The sequence below is a fragment of the Esox lucius genome, chromosome 17 (genome assembly GCF_011004845.1).
Source record: "Esox lucius isolate fEsoLuc1 chromosome 17, fEsoLuc1.pri, whole genome shotgun sequence".
Lineage (NCBI taxonomy): Eukaryota > Metazoa > Chordata > Actinopteri > Esociformes > Esocidae > Esox > Esox lucius.
In genome coordinates this window covers 5,836,776-5,862,360 of record NC_047585.1, presented here as the reverse complement: position 1 = coordinate 5,862,360, position 25,585 = coordinate 5,836,776, and the positions used below count along the sequence as shown (strand labels likewise).

General features: G+C 37.8%; 1 protein-coding gene across 1 annotated transcript in view; it reads left to right on the top strand.

The window, feature by feature from the left end:
* soat2 (sterol O-acyltransferase 2) overlaps positions 1–25,585 on the top strand; it is a 39,191-nt gene that overhangs the window by 626 nt on the left and 12,980 nt on the right. The window contains 15 exon segments of the mRNA XM_010866268.3: positions 4,937–5,110; positions 5,437–5,489; positions 5,804–5,955; positions 6,363–6,416; positions 8,958–9,045; positions 9,047–9,066; positions 10,479–10,545; positions 10,547–10,696; positions 10,698–10,757; positions 10,759–10,767; positions 11,668–11,743; positions 11,853–11,983; positions 17,387–17,516; positions 20,856–20,953; positions 23,024–23,122. Coding sequence (XP_010864570.2) covers positions 4,999–5,110; positions 5,437–5,489; positions 5,804–5,955; positions 6,363–6,416; positions 8,958–9,045; positions 9,047–9,066; positions 10,479–10,545; positions 10,547–10,696; positions 10,698–10,757; positions 10,759–10,767; positions 11,668–11,743; positions 11,853–11,983; positions 17,387–17,516; positions 20,856–20,953; positions 23,024–23,122 — 1,299 coding nt within the window. The 5' untranslated portion in view covers positions 4,937–4,998.

Here is a 25,585-nt window from a genome sequence, read left to right as displayed (position 1 = left end):
ATTGCATCAGAAACAGAAAGAGAGAAATTGAGATGAGAGAGCTAGAAGCAAAATAGATATGGGGGGGGGGTGTTGTGATGTAAAAGAATGAGACAAAGATAAATCATGTCAGAACTTTTTTCACTTTTAATGTGACCTATAATGTGAACAATTCAATTGAAAAACAAACTGAAATCTTCAAGGGGGAAAAATAAAAACCTTACAATACAACCTTACCTTGCCAAAATATTGAATGTCATGGATCGTGTTGCTCCAGTAAAGGTAAAGAAAACTATGAGCAAACAGAAAACACCATGGAGAATCACCATGATGGTAAGCGCCCTGAAAAGAGAATGTAGGAAAGCGGAATGTAAGTGGAGGAAAACTAAACTTCAAATTCACTATGACATCTATGAACAAAGCCTTGGTAGCTTCAACAATGAGTTACGCAGGGCCAGACAGCAACATTTATCAGGAATGATCAACAAGAATATCAACAATACCCGCGCTCTATTTGTCATGGTCGACAAGCTTACAAACCCCCTAAAGCAGATAGCATCAGAACTCATGTCCACTGAGAAAAGTAATGAATTTGCGTGTTTCTTTAATATAGAAATGTTAAATATTAGACCATCAGAACTACACAGTCAAACAATGACACTGAACCATCACTACAATACAACCAAGACAACTTGGTTATTATGTCGCAATTTTAATACAATTGATCAAAAATCCCTAGAAGAAACAGTTCGACATCATAATGCTTCCACATGTTGTCTCGACACACAGCCATCAGACTTAAAAAAAAAAAGTATCTCTATAACAATGGACATACAGCAAATAGTTAATGGCTCTCTGCAATCAGGGATTTTCCCAACGTCTCTAAAAACAGCTGCCATAAAGCCCCTATTAAAAAAGAGATCACTGGATGTATCTATGACAAACAACTATAGACCTGTATCAAATCTCCCTTTTATTGCCAAGATCATTGAGAAGGTTGTCTTCAATCAACTCAATCAACAATTTAGTGACCTCAAGCGATCTCTTCCACAGCACTGAAACGGCCCTGATTAAAGTTTTAAATGATATACGGCTGAATACTGATTCAGATAAAATAACAGTTCTAGTTCTATTAGATCTCAGTGAAGCATTTGACACTATAGATCATAGAACACTTATAGATAGGATGGAAAATTGGGTAGGGGTCTCCCGGACAGTCCTTGATTGGTTCAGATCTTATCTAGATGGCCGGAGTTACTTTGTCACCATTGGTAATCATGAATCTGATAGGGTGGCTATGACATGTGGAGTTCCACAGGGATCAGTTCTCGGACCGCTTCTGTTCAATCTCTAAATGCTACCTCTGGGCCAAATTCTACAGAACAATAACATTAACTACCACAGCTATGCCGATGATACTCAAATATAAATGGCTTTCGAACCAAATGACAACAGCTCAATAGACTCACTGTGTCACTGTATAGAGCACATAAATACCTGGATGAACCAAAATTGTCTACAATTAAACAATTAAACCAAGATCTCATGTCTTGTGTTTGGCAACAAAAATAAAAGTGTTAGTAAAGAGCTGGATTCTCGGGCCCTTAAAACCAGGGATCAAGTGAGTAATCTTGGTGTTCTGATAGACTCAGACTTCACATTTAACAGACATATCAAAGCGGTCACCGAAACAGCATTCTATCGTCTAAAACATATAGCCAGAGTCAAAGGCTTGGTGTTCCAAAAAGACCAAGAGAAGCTCATACATGCTTTTATCTCTAGTAGGGTTGACTACTGTAATGGCCTCTTAACTGGACTCCCCAAAAAGGCTGTAAAACAGCTGCAGCTCATTCAGAATGCTGCTGCTAGAATGTTAAACAGGACCAAGAGAACAGAGCACATCACTCCGGTTCTTAAATATTTGCATTGGCTTCCAGTCAGTTACAGAATACATTTTAAAGTGGTGCTTTTAGTTTATAAATCTCTGAATGGTTTAGGATCCAAATACATTTCTGATACATTTGAAGAATATAAACCGAGCAGGGCTCTTAGATCCATGAACACAGGTCAGCCAGTAGAGCCCAGAGTCCAAACTAAACATGGAGAAGCTGCGTTTAGCACTTATGCTGTACACAACTGGAATAAACTACCAGAAGATCTTATAAGTGCCCCAAATGTATACATTTTTAAATGCAGGTTAAAAACACTTCTCTTTTCACATGCCTATGACTGAGCACTAAAACCTAACCACACTTTTTAGCCTTATAGCTTCCTATGTTTTTATCCCATTTTTTATCTTTAAATGTTTTCTTATTGTCTTTTTTATTATTATGATGTTTTCATTTGTTTTGATGTGTTCATTTGGGTATTTGTTTTTATGTTATTGTATTTTTGAATATTTATATATATATTTTTTGTCTTTGTAAAGCACATTGAATTGCTTCGATGTATGAAATGTGCTATATAAATAAACTTGCAATAACCTGGTTGCCTTAGTGTGCACACCCTCTTATAACTGGGGATGTGGCATGTGTTCAGAATTAACCAATCACATTCAAACTCATGTTAAATAGAAGTCATTACACACCTGCCATAATTTAAAGTGAATATAATTCAGCTGTTCTAGTAGGATTTTCCTGACACTTTAGTTGCATCTCAGAGCAAAAGCCATGGTCCACAGAGAGCTTCTAAAGCATCAGATCTCAATGTTGAAATATATCAGTCAGGAGAAGGGTACAAAATAATTTCCAAAGCATTAGATATACCATGGAACCCAGTGAAGACAGTCATCATCAAGTGGAGAAAATAACAGAGAACTGGACGTCCCTCCAAAATTGAGAAAACTGGTCAGGGAAGCTTCCAAGAGCCCTACAGCAACATTAAAGGAATTTCTGGCAAGTACTGGCTGTGTGCTACATGTGACAACAATCTCCCGTATTTTTCATATCAATGGGCTATGGGGTAGGGTGGCAAGACAGAAGCCTTTTCTTACAAAGAAAACTTCCAAGCCCGGCGGAAGTTTGCAAAAACAAACATCAAGTCTCCCAAAAGCATGTGGGAAAATGTGTTATGGTCTGATGAAACCAAGGTTGATCTTTTTGGCCATAATTCCAAAAGGTATGGCGCAAAAAACAATACTGCAGATCACCCAAAGAACACCATACCCACAGTGAAGCATGGTGGTGGCAGCATCATGCTTTGGGGCTGTTTTTCTTCAGCTGGAACCAGGGCCTTAGTCAGTGTGAAGGGAATTATAAACAGCTCCAAATACCAGGCAATTTTGGCACAATACCTTGAGGCATCCGTTAGAAAGCTGAAGATGAAGAGGAAGTTCACCTTTCAGCATGACAACGACCAAAAGAACACATCCAAATACTCAAAAGCATGGCTTCTCCAAAAGAAGATTAACATTTTGGAATGGCCCAACCAGAGCCCAGACCTGAATCCAATTGAACATCTGTGGGATGATCTGAAGAGGGCTGTGCACAGGAGATGTCTTCGCAATCTGACAGATTTGGAGCGCTTTTGCTAAATATTGCCACGTCAAGATGTGCCATGCTAATAGACTCCTATCCAAAAAGACTGAGTGCTGTAATAAAATCAAAAGGCGCTTCAACAAAGTATTAGTTTGAGGGTGTGCACACATGATTTATCTTTGTCTCATTCTTTTACATCACAAGAACCTGGCATTTTAAAGGGTGTGTAGACTTTTTATATCCACTGTACTTTAGTAAATCCTGATCAAACCATAAAGATAAAATAACATTTACTGTTAACTACAGGGGTACTCTTCTTTTTGTTTAGCAGACCATCAGGGTATAATGTTTCATCATCTATTATCTTGTGGTTATTCTCAACTTTTATATTTTGATATTAAAAAGTGATGTGTAGAGCTTGTACTGGATGTTTATATTTTCAAATGTCTGTGATTTTCTGGTCTACAAATTTCTTTAAATAATGAAAATGGTTCATTAAATAAATATGCAGACATCCATTGAGTTTTCAATCCTGATGTAGCCCTAGTTAGAGGATTTCTGGAAAACCAGGAACTGTATTGAGTTTATTTAATTTTCCAAACCTATTTATGTTTGTATCATCCTCAATAGTACTCACTACATTTCCTGGTTTTCCATCATCTATTAAGACAGATGTTTACAAATCAAATTCTTTCAAATGGAGTCAGCAAATTTAGATGTGTGAGGAATTCTAAGGTCATGACTAATCCTTTGTGTACTTTGCATGGACGAGCGAAAGAGATGAAGAACTGAGAGAAAGCAATAGATACAAGGAGCAGAGAGGCACTAAGGTTACTGCTGGTCAAGCAGACCCTCTTTATCAGGCATTGACAATAAGGTCACTTTTCTTTGACCATATCCCCCCCACATTCCTCTAGGCATTTCCTCGAATCTGCATGTTATCTGGGTGGTGCTTATCATTGTTTACATTCTGTACAATAACCCCGTGACTAGAGGGGACACTCCTGTCAGCACAGTTCAAAATATATAGAGCATTTGGTCTGATAGGACAGAAGTTGTACATCATTGCAAAATATAGTATTCAAATAGACTCTATACTTAGAGCTTTCTGATTATAAATTTTTTTAGTACAGTACTTTTATATTGTTTCACAAAATACATGCCTACAAAATAAAAACAACTGGTGTTTATTTTTTGTATAATTTGCTCGGAAATCTACACTAGAAAGAAAAGGGTCCTTTAGGGGTTCAAAATAAAACTGTGAGGGGAACGCTCTAAGTCTTTTAAAGCACTGATATTTGAGTGGTTAGGATCTTTGAATTGCTCTTTGAGGAACACCTAAAATGGGTTTGACATACGGTTTCAGTGTGAAGTATCCTACAATAAACTTATTTTTTACAGTGAATTATGATTATAGTTAGGCGGGGTCTTTAGCCATGGAGGTTTTCTATCCAATTTAATTCTATTTCCACCTTTTTCAGGTTACTCAAGTAGGGCTTTGCCCAGATAAAAAGCCATCCTGCATCTTGGACCTGGAGGTACCATGGCAGACATAGATGCAAGCAACCGACTCAAAGACACCAAGTCCACCGAAACATTAACCAGACTGGTTCACCGAAACGTCAATAACACCAAAACTGCAGAAATGAATGACTGTAAGGATTCAATACTGAGAGAAGAGAGGAGCTATATCCTACAAGATAATCTTAGAGTTAAGCCCCTAATGTTATGAGAACTATCATGTCACTTCTCTGGAATCCCAAAGTAAAAGAATTAAGGTCCAATCAAAATGTTCCCTCAGATTTTACACAGAAGAATAATCTAACTGGTAGCAAAGGTTTAAAAAATGCTAAAAACTTTGAAGCTACATTGTTTCAAGGTGGGGGTTTATACATATATCTACTCTTTGCCACCTAGGACTTTTTGGAACACCTTAGGAACCAACGTATGTGTTGATGATTTTGATTATTTCTGTGAGCAGGGGAGAAACATGCTGAGGACTTGGATTTGATTCAGTGGAAGAACCATGTACAGGTAGGTCCATCATGTGTGTAATCATCTGACAATTTTCTAATTCAGCTAATTCCTTTAAAGTGAAATATACGACCAAAAACATCTATAAGACCAGAAAAATGTAGCACGAGAGCTACATGTATAGAATGTAGCCTATGTAAATGCACCCATCATTTTGGGCTAGGAGTGACCTACCAAACAGTCTTTCAGCTAGATGTTAAATAACCAACCAGTCTGTGAGCTAAATGTTATTTTACCAACCAGTCCATAGTGCTAGCCACCATGTAACCCAATTTTTGGGTGACAAAACTTACTTTTTCTGGCCTTCATTGCAGCAAGTTAAGAGCGAGGTCCTGGAACAGATGCAGAGCCAGCTCAGTGACCTGCTGGACAAGGCCCTAACAGAGTCCTTCCAGAAATTCATACAGAATGGGCACTACGTCACGAAGGACGGGACAGCCTTAGCCAATAGCACCAATCCAAACAGGTAAGGCCCTATGGTTCCGCTTAGTACCATACTACACAATGCTATACTTTATTAGAATATACTTACCAGAAAAGACAACAACATACAGTTTAGGACCAAATGTACTTTACAAAATGTAATTTTTGTACCCTCCTTGATTGGCTAAAACCTCTGGTGCATGACAAAAAACATTTGATGTTCAATCCATTTTACAATAGTAATAAGACACCTTGGGGGTTTGTAGTACACGGCCAATAAACCATGGTATACAAAGTGATGTATCCGTTCTTATCTGTGGTATAGTGGCTATATAAATACCCCTTGTAACTTATTGCCTCAAGTATGTTGTTTCTCGTCAGATGTTGGGAAATACTGGTGACGTGCCATTGTAGTTACCTTCTCATGCTAAACTTATTTATTCTTTTCAGAACACATATGGAAAAAGATGGAAAAATATTTATGGAACGACGATCCATTCTAGAGTAAGCATTTTATATTGTGTGTGGGACACCCTAAACGGATAACCAGAAAATCTTAATCATTAGATTCATGGCGTGACTTTGGCCACGTTGATTGTCATATGACCTACCTGGTAAAATAACAGAGATATAGGAATTCACTAAATCTGTAGCATGAAATACATTTGAATCCTCTTTACCTTGTTATTTAGGATTACCTCACTCTACCTAGAGCTTAAGCTTGCCTAGAATGCATGTATACACGAATGAATAAACACTTTCAAAGCTTGAGCTATCCTTCCACCCTTTCTTTTCATGCTGTTTTGTACAGTGCCTCTTTTCAACATCTTACCTTGTTACTACATGAAATTACAATGGATTTAATTAGGAGCTTTTTACCTCTGATCAACACAAAAAAGTCCATTATATCAAAGTAAAAAATATACTTCTCTAAATTAAGTACCATGACAAAAAAAATGATTGCACAAGTATTCACTTCCTTCAGTCAATATTTGGTAGAGCCACCTTTGGCAGCAATTACAGCCTTGAGTCTATTTGGATAAGTCTCTATCAGCTTTGACACATCTGTACACAGCAATTTCTGCCCATTATAGTCTTTGTAAATTGCTCAAGCTCCGTTTAAGTTGGTGAAAAGCAATTTTTAACTCTTTCCACACCTCAGTTGGATTAGGGTTCCAGGCTGTGACAAGGCCACTGCAGGATACTGATCTTTTTGTTTTTAGACACTTTAGGGTGGCATTGGCTGAATGTTTTCGGGTCATTGTCCAGCTGAAAGATAAATGTCATTCCAAGTCCCATGGGCCTCATTTATCAAGGACAAATCTGTGCGTAAAACATGCATGTAATCATTTCTACCCAAAAAAATCTGATTTATCAATATAAATGTTTGGTTAAGAATTTATGCAAATCCATAACCATGAGTATGCAAAATCTCAAGTATTAGAGAAAGGAACTTAAAGGTAGACTAGATAATTTGGAGGAAATTAAATCTGTATGGAAAGCTGTTCCTCAGATGGAGGATTGCCACTGGCACCATTCAAACCAGTTTAAAATTATAATGGCTCAACAGACATTGTTTAGGTGTGAAAAATAAACGTATTTTAGATACATCCAGGTACCATCCTTCATTGTGTTAATGTAACAGGCACATCTCAGTAGGGCATCTTATCATCCAGAACGAGCAAGCCTACAAAATGCCTGCAAAACTAAGAGTTTAAAATGGACTTTCTGTACAGTATCGCTCAACGGGTTGTAAAACGAGATAAAATGTGTTTATTTTACAATGATGGGTTCCTAAAAATTATTAGAGGATTGACATAAAAGTATCATGCCAACTAGATAGTGAACATAATAGCCTTCCACTTACTTAATTTGCAGATGATAGCATATTATCCATAAATTATGCTGCATGTATTGTTAGTTCTTTAATAAAACAACACTGATGACATTGAAACCTAGAGTAGGTGAGGAGCCTGCTTAAAGGGATGATTTGACCAATGGATAATAAGGGGCTTGTCAAAATGCAAATAGTCAAGGTTGTGCATGAAATCTAAGATTCTACGTTTTTACACATTTTATAAATTAGTCCCATGGTCTCTTGCAGACTTCAGCAGGTATTCTTCCATGATTTCTCTGTGCTGTATCCATTTTGCACACTATCTTCACACGCTTTCCAGACCATGACACAGAGAAGAATCCCAGTGCTGCCACCACCATGTTTCTCGTAAGGGATGTTGTTCCCAGGATGATACGCAGTGTTAGGCTTGCGTCAAACATAGTGCTTAATGCTAAAGCCAAAAACCCTAGCAAGGATTTGATGTGAGTTGCTTTCTTTTTGCCACTCTCCCATAAATGCTACTTATGTGAAGAACCTGTGCTATTTTTTGCAGCATGCATAGTGTTTCCCAGCACAGCCGTGGAAGACAGTAACACCATTAGAGTTGCCATAGGCTTCTTGTTGGCATCCCTTATTCTGATTTAAGAATCTTATTCTGGATTTGCTTTGAATGTTCCTTTGTGTTATCTTTTAGTACAGTACCTTTTTACTTTCACAAGATTCCACAGCTTCAAAATAGTATTTTTAAAGGGCTTGCTTTGAATGTTCCTTGGTCTTCATGATATGGTTTTTGTTTGAATTGAACTAATCAACTGAACTAACCTCCTAGGGACAGGTGTGTTTAACCTGAAATCACGTAAAACACCTTATTGCACACAAATGGACTCAATCCAACTACTTCCGTGACTTCTAAAGATCAGTTGCACCCCAGCTCATTTCGGGTGTGTCTTAGAAGGGGTGAATATTATAGAATCAATTATTTTCTGTTTTGTATTTTTTAAATAATTTATGAACAATTTACACATTGATTTGCACGTTTACATAGTGGAATGTTTTGTTTTGATCAGTGGCAAAACTCCAAAGGGGATGAATACTTTTGAGAGCCAATGTACTTCATCTGTTGTGAAATGAGTAAAAAACATGAATTGCTAGCATTATGTTTAAATTTTTTTTATTGTTTGATAGATTGATCTTTTTCTCTCTTATAGTGAGCTATTTGAGATCAACCACATCAGGACCATATATCACATGTTCATATCCGTCCTCTTCCTCTTCATCATCAGTACACTGGCTGTGGGACTACATCGACCAGGGAAGGTGTGCATTTATAATGTGTGTGTGTTTTGTGTGATTCATGTGGAAACAGGTAATTGATCATGTTTTTTCACAAGTAGTTTGATGTTCATGATGATCATGTTACCTTCACCTAAGATGGCATTTCCATGACCCCATGGAAACCAATGTTTTGTCATTGGTTGAACGTGAGCATTGCCATTACACCCCGTTGACCCATGTGACATTCTGAGTGAGCATGCCATTACACCCGTTGACCCATGTGACGTCCTGAATGCGCATGCCATTACACCAGTTGACCCATGTGACGTCCTGACGTGAGCATGCCATTACACCGCTTAACCCATGTGACGTCCTGACGTGAGCATGCCATTACACCCGTTGACCCATGTGACCATCATGAGTGTGCATGCCATTACACCCGTTGACCCATGTGACGTCCTGAGTGAGCATGCCATTACACCTGTTGACCCATGTGACGTCCTGACGTGAGCATGCCATTACACCTGTTGACCCATGTGACGTCCAGGTTGGAGAAGCAATTCAGGAAGGTGTGATGCAGATGGTGTGGTGTGGATAGCTATGATAAAGGCTTGCACAATCTTCTAATTCACTGGGCATTGTCGCAACAAGATGAGCAGTAGATATCTAAGAGACGGGCAGTAGATATCTAAGAGACGGCCAGTAGATATCTAAGAGACGGGCAGTAGATATCTAAGAGACGGGCAGTAGATATCTAAGAGACGGCCAGTAGATATCTAAGAGACGGCCAGTAGATATCTAAGAGACGGCCAGTAGATATCTAAGAGACGGGCAGTAGATATCTAAGAGACGGGCAGTAGATATCTAAGAGACGGCCAGTAGATATCTAAGAGACGGCCAGTAGATATCTAAGAGACGGCCAGTAGATATCTAATTTGCATTTTTAGATTGAATATGACTGAAACTGGGTGAGGGAGACAAAGGGGGTAAAAAGAGAAAGTGTCTAAGTAGTTGTGTGTGCATTACTCTAGGACACTCCACATGTGGGAATCGACTTATAGCCAATACTCTCTGGGTGGCTGCCTCATAGAGGCAATATTATTATTGACACCTCGATCATCTTCACTGCTGAGTTTCCACCGTTCTGTTATCTGTCTTCCACATCCCTCATATCTCCCTCTCCCTCCCCTTCCGTGGCACCTCACCAACTGCCTGTCTAGATTGTGTTATTCTGCCTTAAGGAAGTTAATGCCTCTTTAGGAAAAAGCTGCATGAAAAATCAAACCCGCATGACAAAATGTACCATGTTACCCCTCCAATTGCATCTCACTCCCTTTTTAAACACAGTTAAAAAAATAAAAAATTCACTGCTAACTACATTTGCTGTTACCAAACCATGTTTAAATAGAAACAAGTTCTATTTAATTCAACTACTCTTGTGTTTTCTTTCCCAGACTGGTTCTTGAATTTGATCTGTTGTTCTATGCCTTTGGTAAGATGCACACAGTAGTGTGGGCATGGCTTGTTGATGTTCAGCTACACCCTAGCTGTTCCGTACTACACCCTTACTCTATGGGGATCCCTGGGACCCCCGCAGCCCCCTGAGGCTGGTGCAGACGCTGGGGTGCCCGGGCTGGTTCTCTGCATCCTGCAGGCTGCCATCCTGGGGGTCCTTCCCTGTATATGTCGTCTTTCATTACCAGCTACCTCCAGCCTCTCGATTCATCATGATATTTGGAACAGGTATGTTTGGATGTGTTGGATTCTGTATGTAAAACTAAAATCCAATCTAATAACTGAAAAAACTTTTTTTAAAGGTGCTTATTGGTATGTATTGTTTTTGCTTTGTTCTGTGTCTACTGATAGAAACAGTGAGTAAAGATAACAGATTTTTCTTACTGAAAGAGCAGTAGGCCAGATTCAAAACCACAGTGCAGCAGTACAATTGAACTGGAGACATCGGATTAGACCAGTGGCCATCTATTTTTCAATGACAATCTATTAATAATCAATAGATGTACACAACCTTGACCTGTGTACCTACAGCAGGGCACTGGAAATCTGTCAAATAGTGGAATGTTGAGTGAGATATAAGTAAACACAATGACCTTACACAAGATAAGCATAAATATACTGTCTATTATAAAGTAACGATCTTGCACATGCTGGTTATAACTGTGTTTAAATATATCTCAAGGTTGTACTACATCTCTTATCTCTGAAGAGCCACTTTCAATAAAAGGTTGCTTTTATAATAATTACCATCTGGGTCATTTGTTATCTTTTTTATATAGCATCCAGAATGATTCATAAGGTCAGTGTGTCTTTACAGTTGGCAGGATAAAAGAGTAGGCTTCGGACTGAGTAACCTGCCCTGGGTTCAAGTACTATCTGAAATCATTTAAAATTATGTAGCCAGACCTCACTGCAAATACCCAGGTCTAAGGGTTTTATTATTATGAACTTGCTTTATTTAAAGGCAGTCGTGTTTAATGTCATGATAGACTTAACCACGTATTGTATGTATTTATTGAATTGTTTCATAAGTGTATTTGCATATACTTGCAGTATAACCTTTTATACTTTGCTATATTTGGCCTATTTAATTACTGAAATATGTACATTATGTCTATCCCCTATTAGATTCGTTTCCTGATGAAAAGTTACTCTTTCATTCGAGAGAATGTCCCAGCCATCCTGAACCACAATGCAAAAGAAGGTAATGGCAAAGATAATGTCATAATTCACCAGTAATTCAGACTGAATGGCTAGCTGACCGACAAGCTGGCTGGCTAACTGGCTGCTAATGATATCATTGTGTCTCTCAGGAGAGGGGCCCAAGTTCCCAAAGTTCTCCAGCTATCTATATTTCCTGTTTGCTCCCACCTTGATCTACAGAGAGTCCTACCCGAGAAATCCCAAAATTAGATGGAACTACGTTGGCGTAACATTTCTTAAGGTACATTATTTTTCTTATTTTGGTTATGAAATGGATTACAAGTAGCATATTGTTAAGTCATTGTAAACTACACTTTCAGAAATGAAGCAGAACCGTTGAACGTTCTTTTAATTTGTCCCTTTAGGGAATCCCTTGTTGGTGCTAGGTAGAAATTTGCAGAGCGTTCTAACTATAACCTTTTATGTAGGGATCTGCAAATAATTGCCTTTAAATGGTTCTAACTAGAACACACATTTAAGGGTTCTGCAATTAATCCTTAATAATGGGTGCTACCAAGAACCCTTTCATTCTTTAATAGAACCCTTTGGTTTTACGTAGAACCCTCTAAAGATTTATAACATGAACCCCTTCATCAGTGAGGGGCTCTTCCCAGAGATTTCTTTGCAGTTCACAAAATTGTTTTACCTCAACATGGTTCTACCTAAAAACACTGCAAAAGGTTAATCCAATAACCCTTTCTTCTATTGGCCAGCTCTTCCGTAAACCACCTATAAAGTGTTATTCCTACAAGCATAAATATGAAAATGTTAAGGTCTAGCATACTGCACTTTCCTATATTTTTTATCCTGTTTGATTTTAAATAATTACTCCCCTGGCGCAATATGCAGCGTAAATCCTCCGGGCTGAAACAAGGGGACAGTGACACTGTGGCCTTTTCCAAAGGGGACTCTTGTTTTTTGTTTAAAAACAAAAAGTTCTCAGTCATCCACTTCCTTATGTCTGAAACACATGCCTCCAGAGTAAATAAGTTTGGGGCTTCTCCATGTTTCATCAAAATATACAACTGTGTGTCATTAGCATAACAGCGGAAATTGACATTGAGACAGCATGAAAACAATAGGGGTCCCAAAATCAAGCCTTGAGGAACACCAAAACATACCTTCTCCCCCAAGCAAAGGGAGTGATCAATGGTATTGAAGGCAGCACTAAGCTCAAGAAGTAATAGGACAGATGCAGCACCTTTGTCTGAAGCCATTAAAAGGTAATTTACCACTTTCACAAGTGGAGTCTCAGTGATATGATGGGGTCTGAAACTGCCTGGAGCATTTTATAAATATTATTTGTCTTCAGGAAGGCATTCAGTTGCTGGGAAACACATTTTTTCTAAGATTTTTGAGAGGAATGGGGGTTCGATATTGACCTATAATTGTTTAAAATATCCAGAATAAACTTATATTTTTTGGTAACACTTTTATTTAAAGCCCATATATGTAACGCATTATATTATGCATGTACTCATAATGCAGTATATTACAGTAATAATGCAATATAAGCATAGTTATAGACACTTAAGACGCATAAAGACGTGATGTTGTATACTAATACTCATAATGCATTATATGTATAATTATAATGACTTATAATGTACAGAAACATAGTGCTTCACAGTTACTGCTGGGAAATCTTCCCGCAAGATCATACAGCATTATAATTATTAACACTGTGATTCATCGAAAAGATGTGGTCAATAATATTTTTCAGGATGTTTTATAGCATACGTATACGTCACTATGAAGTCTTCTTTGATTGCTTTAGGCAATGGGATGAAATATCTAATCACAATAACATAAAACACCATAAGACATTACCATGACATTATAAAGTGGTCATTGTCTGCATTCAGTAAAGTGAAACGTTCTGGACATTTCATATTGACACAATACAAAATCTGCTTTATTGAAAATGTAACATTCATTGCCACACAATCCAACACCTGGCAATTTGATACTCAAAATACATTCACACAAATTTTCCAGGAAAGAATGCAAAGTCAAAGACCTGCACGTCTGTTTTATCCAAATCAATCTAACATACACAGTGTAAATGTCAGGTCCTGGCTGGGGTACCTCGAATTGGGGACCCTATTTATGTTCAGATGTTTCTACACCCGATGTGGATCATTGTTAGTGCCAGTTGTGTTGTGCCTCTGTTCTCCTTTTGTTATTTTGTGAATTATACTCACTCTGCGCTTCGTGTCCTGCCTACCCTAAACCGTGACAGACTGATCCACCACCAAACCAGGACCAAGCAGAGCTCGACCCTAGCTCTGGTTCCCGTCCAGGAACCAGGGAGTCGGCCAAGTTGGCGACCCCACAGCCAGCTCCTCGCACCAGAGCTCCTGCGTTCATCCCCAGCCCACAGTCTCCTGTGCCATCCCCGAAAGGGGTGGTACGCCAAACTCCTGCTGTCCCCACCTCCTCCCTCACAAATCCTTTCCCTGACTGAGACAGGGCTGCTAGTTTCAGGGCTGGTCGAGCCTTCCTCACAATTTCCAACATTTCTTGAAAGGTCGTTCTCGAAAAATGCTTTGCCAAATCTGCCACCAAATCCATTTATTTTCCTCCTTCAGCAATTGTGTATTAAAAACAACAGGTACAGTAAAAGTCTAAACAAAAAATCTAAATCACAAAATCTAAAAATCTATATGTCACAAAAGAAAGTTTTAATATACCTTAGACGTTGCTACATTACGTGCTACCTAGTTTTACTTCAACTAGCTAACTGGCCCTCCGAGCACACCACACAAAAAATGCTACGGTAGGCAGCTAGGCAAGCTTGAAGACTCCAACGTGTCAAAGAATACACCCAACATGGCAAACTCTAAAACTGATTGGTTAAAAAGTATGACAATCAACAACATCGCCCCATTTGTTTTCTACAGCAGAGGGGATTTATTCAAAATTCTGAAGGCCTCTAAGTAGATTTTTCACCTGGAGACAGAAAATCTGATTGGCTAAAAGCTCTGATTTATATGAGCTGCACTGGAAACAGCCCGACTGAGGGAAAGAACAACAAGAAATTGAGGTTAATAGACTGATGGGAACAAACTTTGTAAATTACATAAGGCATTAATGAAAATATATGAAAATAAATGATAAACCTATAATTAATGTAATAGGTAATTCAGAGGCGGAGCTTAATTGGGTACGCGGAATCCATGGCAGCCAATCAGAGGGCCCCAGAAGAAGTTTATCTTAAGGTTGAAAAAAATATTGCAAGCAAAATAATATATTATGCTAGATACTATTTAGTTGACATTGAATTGATAAACATCAATATTTGTTTTGTTATTCCAATATGCATTTGTATGATGACCAATATGTGACCGTGGGGCTGTAACCAGTGTTGCCAGATGCAAATGGGTTGTATAGAAGAAATAGCCTTTGTGTAGTTTTAATGTGGAGTCCGCAGATGGTTTGGCAGTATAAGGGTCATTCTAAGAAATGGGTGCATTTTCACTTTTAAAAAGTTGTTTTTTCAAAAACAAAAATGGGGGCTCATTGGCATTCTGTTGTAGAGAGGAGGCTTAACTGTGTCATACATTATTGTGCCATCTTTTTATCTTTACTAGAGATTTATTAACACAATGTTGTACTCAATGTCAACCCTGTTACCAAACTTTGCATAAGTATTTAAAGAATTTAAAACAAATGACTAATGGAAATCCAACATATTAAAGACTATTAAAACACACCTTTGTGTACAAGTGCTATTTTGAAATAACTAACACTTAAGAAAATACTTATTTTCTAATATTTAACCAAGAACTTGCCATTTATAATCCAAAGCACTTGTGTCTTTCAACAAATTACTAAAATATTAGTAAGTAATTTACTTCCAAATTCTAATAATTATATCCAGAAAACTTGCCAGTAACAGGGCTGACAATTCAGTAACAGGGTTGATACTAGTTACAGGGTTGAGGGGATGGGCAAATATTATTGTCAGTGATTTCTTTTTTTAATGAAAAATGTACTTCAGATTTTGCCACGATATACAGATTGAGTACTTTTAAATAAGATCTAGTCCCATTCAGAAGGGTCACAACTGAGCCGGACAGGTGGATGAAAAAATATAATATTTATTAGGTTAATTCAACCTCAAAACAAGAAAAATACAAGAAAATGCTACCATTCTGACTTTTCCCTTATGAGAGGCACAGACAACAATTTGCAGAAGTAATTATTTTAAGTCTCGATGCATGCATTTGACCTGTACATTTCCCTCTTCAATGGCCAAAATGATACCAGGGTAGAGCCATTCTATTGAATATGCAAGTAGATTAGTCAACACATTTCCCCCAATCACCTGCATTACGTTTTGCACTCTATAACAAAATATTTGATTGCAAATATATTTGATTACTTTGACGCCTCTTTTGCTTTCAGAACAATTATTTAAGTTTACTTCCACTACAAATAGCATCTATGAACTGTATGGCTTTTGCCACTGGCTGTTTCATCAGCTCATTAGCCATTTGTGAATGACATTGATACAATAACTTTTCGTCAAGTGAAAAGACGAGAGAATCGTGTAGCCAGCAGAGTTTTTGTCTATCCTGAACAAAACCTAATACACAATTTGTTTTGACTGAGACGGAAGTCAAATGTGGAACCTGTTGGTCGGTATTCCGCCTCTCTACCCAATACGCTACTTAACAAGAAGTAGACAGGCAGTCAGTCAGTCAGTCACTCAGTAAGAGACATTCACTCTTTTAGGCTGGCTCCGCTTATGTGGTGCGGCAAAAATGGCCAAAGGATATTAGCTAATTTGTCTCCAACAAACCCTATAAATGTATGTTCTTTAGGGGAGAGGTAACCACTCACCTAAACACTAATGCTCAACATGGATGATAAACTCAGTCAACTCAGTTAAGGAGTAACCCTTTTAAACTTAGATTTCCTTCCAAACATTCATCTAATAACCCTTTCTTTCATAAACCATTCTTTTGAACACAATAGGTTTTAAGTTCAACTCAGCCAAACAAAGTAATCCAGAAAGGGTTCTTCAGATGAACATGGTTTTTGGTAGAGCCTTATCCATTTGCCAACAACCTTTTTTGGACCCTTTTTACTCTCCATAAATGTACTGAGAACACAGGTCCAGCGGATAGATGTAGTAATGGTAGCCTGCATCAGTTAATGTACATAAATAATGTACATAAAGGTTTTTATGGTATTTTGTGTTTCACTGTTATCTCTGAAACCATATTACTAGGTTTGTTCTGTGTACGCCATTGTATATAATACAGCTCCGGAAAAAATAAGAGTCCATTGCACCTTTTTCTTGATTATTGAGTGAGGAACAGCAGCAATTTGCAGTGGTCTCTTAATTTTAACCCTTCTGTTCCTCTCTCAAAACATTTTTGGAAAGGAAAGAAAAAAGTGCAGTGGTCTCTTAATTTTTTCCAGGGGTGTATGTCTTTGATTTCTTATGATTATGCTTGAAGACTATTTTCTTTTGGAGGGCAATAATTATGGTTTTAAAACTAATTATGATTTTGAGATAGTATTGTTTCATGCAATGTCGATACATCTGAGTTTTAACTCTGATCACTGACAAGAATAAAACCATGGGTGACTTTTCCGTAAAACATTCTTCTCATCTTTCCTCCTCACACAGATTCTGGGATGCCTCTTTTATGGCTATTTCATTCTGGTCAGACTGTGCGTCCCTGTCTTCATGAATAACAGCAACACACCTTTCAGCACCAGAACACTTGTCCTGGCCTTGTTCCACGCTACACTGCCAGGTATTCAATAAATCAAAAGTATTTATTAAACCTTATGTGATAACTGATTTGTCTTAGATTACTTTTTATATACAGTGGTAATCAAAAGTCAGTATGATCTTATTGATAATGTATCTTTGTAGATGAAAAGCCAGAAATCAAGACAAATAATGTCATAAAATGTTATGTACTGTATGCATTTTGACAGAAAAGTACCAACACCAGGGGCAGTAGTACACGCATGATATAGCTTTGAATAAAGTTTCAAAAGGTCATCATTGCAAGGGAGTTGTACTCAAGCATGGTTGATTCTGTATTGCCACTCTACCCCGCTGATCAAACTTCTGTAGAATACATGCAGTGGTTGTAATATGTAGTGAGTTCCCAGTTCCTGACAGAAAGTCTTGCTTCTCCTTAAAGGTTGTTGTTGTCATGATGAGCTTTCTCCTTGTCATCAGTTGTGGAGGGATGTTCTGAGTGTTGCAATGTACTGGTTGTAACGTCTTAATGAGGGTATTCACAGTGTTAGACAAGGTTAGAAATTATGATTTTGTATTGAAATAATAATTGTGTCCTTCAACCTTTGCTTTCATCAAAGAATCCTCAATTTGCAGCAATTACAGCCTTTCAGACATTTGGCATTCTAGTTGTCAATTTGTTGAGGTAATCTGAAGAGATTTCAGCCCATGCTTCTTGAAGCACCTCCCACGAATTGGATTGGCTTGATGGGCACAACTGTTCCCACAACAGCTCAATAGGGTTGAGATCTGGTGACTGTGCTGACCACTCCATTATGGACAGAATACCAGATGACTGCTTCTTCCCTTAAAAGTTATTGCATAGTTTGGAGCTGTGCTTTGGCTCATAGTCCTGTTGTAGGAGGAAATCAAGAGCCGTCTACAGGGTATGGCATGCCACAGCAAAATGGAGTGATACCCTTCCTTCTTCAACATCCCTTTTACCCTGTACAAATCTCCCACTTTACCACCACCAAAGCAACCCCAGACCATCACATTGCCTCCACCATGCTTGACAGATCGCATCAAGTAGTCCTCCAGTATCTTTTCATTTGGTCTGCATCTCACAATCACATCACTCTTCGTTGTGATTCAAACACCACAAACTTAGATTATTCTGTCCATAGCACTTTTTTCAGTCTTCCTCCTTCCAGTGTCTGTGGTCTTTTGCTCATCTTAATGTCACAACCCCTTAATAACGTAAACCCGGATTTACGTATATATTGTAAGATATTTTTTCACCATAAAGTCATTTATTCCAGTTGAGAAGCTTAGTATAATAGCGGAAACAGCATGTCTGCATTCTATCCAGAAAGGTGACTCCTTTTGTATACATTGGTAACAGAACATTCTGAAGCGTGATTTGGTGGATTGCATCATTGGAAAGAATTATGTTCTACAATGGGCAATGCTGTTCTCTGATTGATTACTGGCCAGGAAGGATTACTTCTGTTGCCATTACATTGTAATGCCACTCTTACAAACCATTAATGTTCGTGCATAATCCCAGGGTAAGGAGAATCCAAAAATGTGCAATTTAATTTCACTGTCTGCCTGTCTTTTATCATGAACAAGGAGATGATAGTGCTTCATTATATATTCAAAAGTGAGCTTTAGTGTAGAGACAAACTGAAAACCAATACTACTTGAATGCCACTTGTCAGCCTTGTTGTACAATCAGCTGTTCCAACGTTTACCCCAGGAACCACAAGGTTTAGCCCACGGTTTCTAACCCCATCGCCAGAATAATGCGTTGAAGGTTTTTTCTTGGAGTGGAGAATTGCTTTCTGGGAAAAATATCTCTGATGTAGTCTACATTGAAAAACGTAATTTAAAGTCTGTCGCGTATTTATGGCAGACCCTCTCCAGCGCCAGCGCTCAAGTCTCACTAAATCAAGAAAGAGTGCCATTCTATGGGGTCTTTAACAGTTATTTAGATTACTATCAGGAGTTAATCACACGCACACTTTCAGCAAAAGTGGCCCCCAAATGATCAGATATGGCCATTGGCCGATAGTTGTGCTAGGTTTGTACTTACAGCTAGCCAAATTCTAACAAACATGCTTGCTAGCAAAACAGAAAGTGCATGCTTTAGAGCAGCAGTTATCTTCAGTCTAATGTATTAATAATGTCAGTCTATAACCAATAACCTTAACATGCTCATAAAAATAAAATGCTGTCTTAAAGTTAACTTTCATTTAAATATAAATGATCTCAGGTACAGTACACAGTGACATTACCTTGACTTCATGTATGGAGCCCCCAGCTCATTGCAAGGTGACGTAAGTCAAAGTGACCAGTAGAGGCTGCACAACCATCGACCACTATCAGGGCACATTTCTGCTGATAGCAATAGTGTGTAAAACGTCCTATTGGTGCCCATTAATCGGCCAAAGGATAAATTGCTTGACCCATAATTTGGCCCTTGTCAAAGTTGCTTAGATCTTTACGCTTGCCCATTTTTCCAATGCTTTTATTACATCAACTTTTAGAACAGAATGTTCATTTGCTGCCTAATACATCCTACCCACTGACAGGTGTGGTCATAATGTTATGGCTGATTGGTGTATGTGGCTGTTGATCAAGTTGCTTCCACCATTAGAACAATCCTTCAATCAAGTTTTCTCTTGCGGCCACAACCAGGGAGGACCTTAAACTTCTTGACAACATTGCATACAGTGTGAAGAGGAACATCAAGGTCTATGGAAATAGACTTGCCATGAGACTGTCCACACTTGGCTACACTCTTCAACAGTTTTCTGGAAAAATTTGTGCAATTTATTTTAATAATAATAATTTGTAGTGGTTTAAGTACAGTTCAAGGCAGGTTTAAACAGTTCACCTAAATGGTGTAAGAACTTACCCAGTGTGCACTTATCAGGGGTCAACAGTTCTAGGTAACAGACAAAAGGTTTACTATCGAAGTGTTAGGTTAGGTTACAAGCTAAAGATCAATGCTAATGTTTTTCCAGGTGAATGTGTACTATGAGAAACATTGTAAGCTGTAAAACCTTTTTCATAGTTTGTGATAACAACCAAAAATCACCCTTACCCATTGCTCAATGCTTTAAAAAAGCCATAATGCAAACCTCTCCATTTATGGCTACATATCAGCACCTTCAAATGGACAGTTAATTAGTTGTGGCGGTAACCCTTCGAACTGACCTTAATATTAGTTGGTTTTGAGTTGCCGTAATGTAGGTAGAACTATAAAATCAGCAGATGAGTCTGCTAGGTTTTTCAGTTACATCATGTATGTTCTAAAAGCAGGGTGTTCAATACCTCCCTTCTCTCCTCGCACTGCTTAATCTTCTCTCCCCCCTTTTCCCCTCCTCTATCTCAGGCATGTTAATGCTACTTCTGGCGTTCTTTGCATTCCTCCATTGCTGGCTGAACGCATTTGCTGAGATGCTACGCTTCGCAGACAGGATGTTTTATAAGGTGCATTTCCTGTTCACACACACAAACACATGCATACAAAAACACAAAGAAACAGATAGTATAACAGATCAATAGTTTATGTAATTATTCTGTAACATATATACCTGGATAAAAGGGAGAGGACAAAATGCTGTAGCATTTCACGGTTAAAAAGTTCCACAAAGTGCACTGTGAGGCAAGAAAACATACCGTGAAATAAATATTTCTATATATTTTTTTTTAAAAGCTCTTGTTCAAGCCATACGTACCTCCTATGCATACTCTTTGCATGATTTGAAACGTTAAGCTTCATCTCAACGTGAAGCAAGTGCTTCTGGTAAAAACAAAAAAGACGTCTGATCCAGCAAGCTTATTAATACACGTTACATGGATATCAGTCTGGTCGCCCATACGAAAATAAATGTATTTTAAATATATTTTTGAATACATTTGGAAAATATATATTCCGAACACATTTGGAAAATATTTTCCTGAATACATTTGGTAAATATATGTCAAAATGTTTGAAATTGGATGCTTAAATATATTTTCAAAAAATGTATTTAATGCATTTTTACAATGTACGCCTAAATATATTGGACAATCGGCAAGGTGGTGTTTCAAACCTGCAACCTTTTGTTCCACAGTAAGGCGCGCTACTCCAAACTGGATTAGGTTGATAGAAGAGGCAAGTAGTGGTATTACTAAGTTTACCTGTAAGATTAAATGTATTTTGGTAATGTGCACATCTATAAAATGTGTTTCAACACCTAAATGTGATATAATCAATACGTCTGTAATTATATCTAATCTTTTTACTTTCACAGGACCTGAAAAATGCATTTTAATATGGGCTTCAAAATACATTTTGTAATGTATTTTCTATAATACATTACAATTGTAATGAAAGCATTGTGGACGGTGAAATACATTTTGACAAAACTGAAATTTATTTATACATTTTCAAATTCATTTTGAAATAAAAGTTGAAATGTATTTTGAATAAAGTGAAATGCATTTATACATTTTTAAATACATTTCAGAATAAAAGGTGAAATATGTTTTGATACCTGAAATGTATTTTGAATTAAGTTAAATGTATTCGATATTCATCATACATTCTACATACATTTTGCATTGTAAAAATATATTTATTTTCCATATGGGCGGGCTGGGATTCAAACCGTTTGGGCATGGCCGCGTTTCCAGTGAGTGTTGAGAAAAGTTACAAATCAAATTAAATTGGATCAACCTTCAACTAACAACTAATAAAACCAACAATGTACATGACAGTATAGTACCAAAGCGACATAATTTAACAACACAGGCACTGTACATCCAGCAACAGCATTCAAACAAGTAGATCAGTAAGGGTAGTTGATTATGGCTGTCTTGGTCACAAACATTTGCGGATCAAAGGAACCTTAGTGAGTACCATGAAAATATTCAAAAAAACTAATAAAACAAATGAACAAAATGTAATTGTCGTCTCCTAGACCACACCCATAATTCATCAAAGTGATTGTCCCGGTTAGAGGGTAGCCGGCTTCAGACCTAAGCCTACTGTGCCGAACCAGTGCAAGGCTAGTTTGATGGCATGGTGATGTCCAACATTGGAATTGAAATAGAGGATGCACCGCTCAGATTTCAATTGCATGTGTGGCAATACTTCGGTTTTCCAGTAAAGATGTAAAACGATTAAATGGTTGTCGACAAGAATAAGACCATTTGCAAGTTATTTAAATGAACAGTTCCCTACTACATGGCCACCACAACAAACATGAGCCAAAAAAATTGCTTTTTATTATATTTTAAGAAAACATTATTTAAACTTTATACTGTTAAGCATGTCCAATAGTTGGTTAAAATAAACACATCCTTTTGCACAGTCATTCTATGTTGTTGTTATTAACTTCTTAACTTTTTTTCAACCAAACCATTGCAGAACCATACTGTGAGCTCTGAACCGTTATACAAACCGAACCATGGGATAAACAAACCGTCCCATCTCTACAGAATAAACTCCTGTTACTATTCAAAATGGTGTCAAACTATATTAAATTATGTTTTGCTTATTGCTTTGTTATGAAGGACTGGTGGAACTCAACATCGTTTGCCAACTACTACAGGACCTGGAATGTGGTGGTTCATGACTGGCTCTATTGCTACGGATACAGAGATTTCCTCTTGGTAAATATCTCCCGAAAAGTTGGTGTTCATTAAAACCTGCATTAACAATATTAACACCTGCATTAACAAGAATGTCACCTAAGCTCGTCATAGCATTTCACCTTTTCAAAACTACTTAATGCAATAAATACTATAGCAAAATTATAATGTTAGCAATGATACATTTGTGTCATAAACACAAGATCTCCTCAACACAATCTAATGAGCGGTATAAACTACTTCCTCTCTTTGAATGTGTTGATAATACCACCAGTTCCAGAATTCAAAGACAACATACATACCACCTCCAAAACAAAATGGCACTCACAGATTAAGATAATACTTTTTAGAAGATGAAAAATACACTTTTTAAAATAATTATTATTTTAGAAACACTGAAGTTGATCATGCCCTTGTGGTATTCTGTGTCTGGCTGAGTAATTACAAGCAAATTCAGAAAAGCAGTCTTTCGTCATTTGCTTGGTGCCCGTACAGTAAAGCACCCAAATGACAACAGATCTCACTGGTAAATTTGCGTTTAACCGGCTTATATATGGAGGATGAAATGTGCCATATTATGAAAATAATTAATTTATAAATGAATATATGTATAAATAAGTACATACAAATTTGTATTGTGTATGTTATATTGCAAATGCAATATAGAGTGGGATTTTTATTTAAATTGAGCTGTTTTGATTGGACTTCAGTGTTGTGCCCTGAGAGGGCTGTGATTGGAAGTGTCACCCAAAGATATGTTTTTACAGTTTGTAGTGGAGGAATTATTGGGCATGAGGAAATTGCAGTGTTAAGTGATTCTGATCTTGACTATGTTGCTGGCATTGCAGAAACTCAGTTGGACAGACAGTTGGATCATAATATAATATTATATTGATTTTGATTGATATTACATTATCTTCCCTATATGAAGTCTAAACAGTTACTGTCTTTTTTTGACTTTAATTACACTGGTCTGTTGAAACGTGTTCTCCTGGCCAGGTCCTGAGTCAGTTTTTTGGTGGTTTTAAAAATAATTAATTGACTTGCAGAAAATAGAGATATCTCTTCTCTATTTCTCACATCAGAGGAAAGTATAGAGTGCACATTGAGCAATAGAAGATCGGTGCTGGCAAATTGAGCTATAGAAGATTGGTGCTGGCATATTGAGCTATAGAAGAAAGGTGCTGGCACATTGAGCTATAGAAGAAAGGTGCTGGCACATTGAGCTATAGAAGAAAGGTGCAGACACATTGAGCTATAGAAGAAAGGTGCTGGCACATTGAGCTATAGAAGAAAGGTGCTGGCACATTGAGCTATTGAAGAAAGGTGCTGGCAAATTGAGCTATAGAAGATTGGTGCTGGCATATTGAGCTATAGAAGAAAGGTGCTGGCACATTGAGCTATAGAAGAAAGGTGCTGGCACATTGAGCTATAGAAGAAAGGTGCAGACACATTGAGCTATAGAAGAAAGGTGCTGGCACATTGAGCTATAGAAGAAAGGTGCTGGCACATTGAGCTATAGAAGAAAGGTGCTGGCACATTGAGCTATAGAAGAAAGGTGCTGGCACATTGAGCTATAGAAGAAAGGTGCTGGCACATTGAGCTATAGAAGAAAGGTGCTGGCATATTGAGCTATAGAAGAAAGGTGCTGGCACATTGAGCTATAGAAGAAAGGTGCTGGCACATTGAGCTATATAAGAAAGGTGCTGGCACATTGAGCTATAGAAGAAAGGTGCTGGCACATTGAGCTATATAAGAAAGGTGCTGGCACATTGAGCTATAGAAGAAAGGTGCTGGCACATTGAGCTATAGAAGAAAGGTGCTGGCACATTGAGCTATAGAAGAAAGGTGCTGGCACATTGAGCTATAGAAGAAAGGTGCTGGCACATTGAGCTATAGAAGAAAGGTGCTGGCACATTGAGCTATAGAAGAAAGGTGCTGGCACATTGAGCTATAGAAGAAAGGTGCAGACACCCTGCTGGTCATCCGTCCCTCCCTACAGTGCACTAAGCCACAGTATATGTATTGTGAAATAATTAATACATACATTTTCTAAAGCAATGTCATGGTCGGCCGTGATACAATTTCAAAGAAACCCAAAGAACTAGCCCAATTTTGTATTCACTGGAACACTGAATATCATTCTTGTGCCCCTTGATTAACTGCTCACATTGGAACTGCATTGTTAATTGGCTGTCAATTGTCCAATCTCAGCATACAACACTGCAGTCCAATCAGAACAGCTCAACTGAACTAAAATACACCCCCATATCATATTTGCAATGCACATACACAATGCAAAATAAAATGTGTATTTATACATATTTATTCATACATTTATTTATTCATGTATATATTTATTGACATAATGATTTATATATTTATTTGACCTTTTTCACCATATAGCTGGTGGGTTAGATAGGCAACTGTATTGTTTAGTATGGATGCCCTATTCACATGATGAGTGGGCTATATGTTTACCAG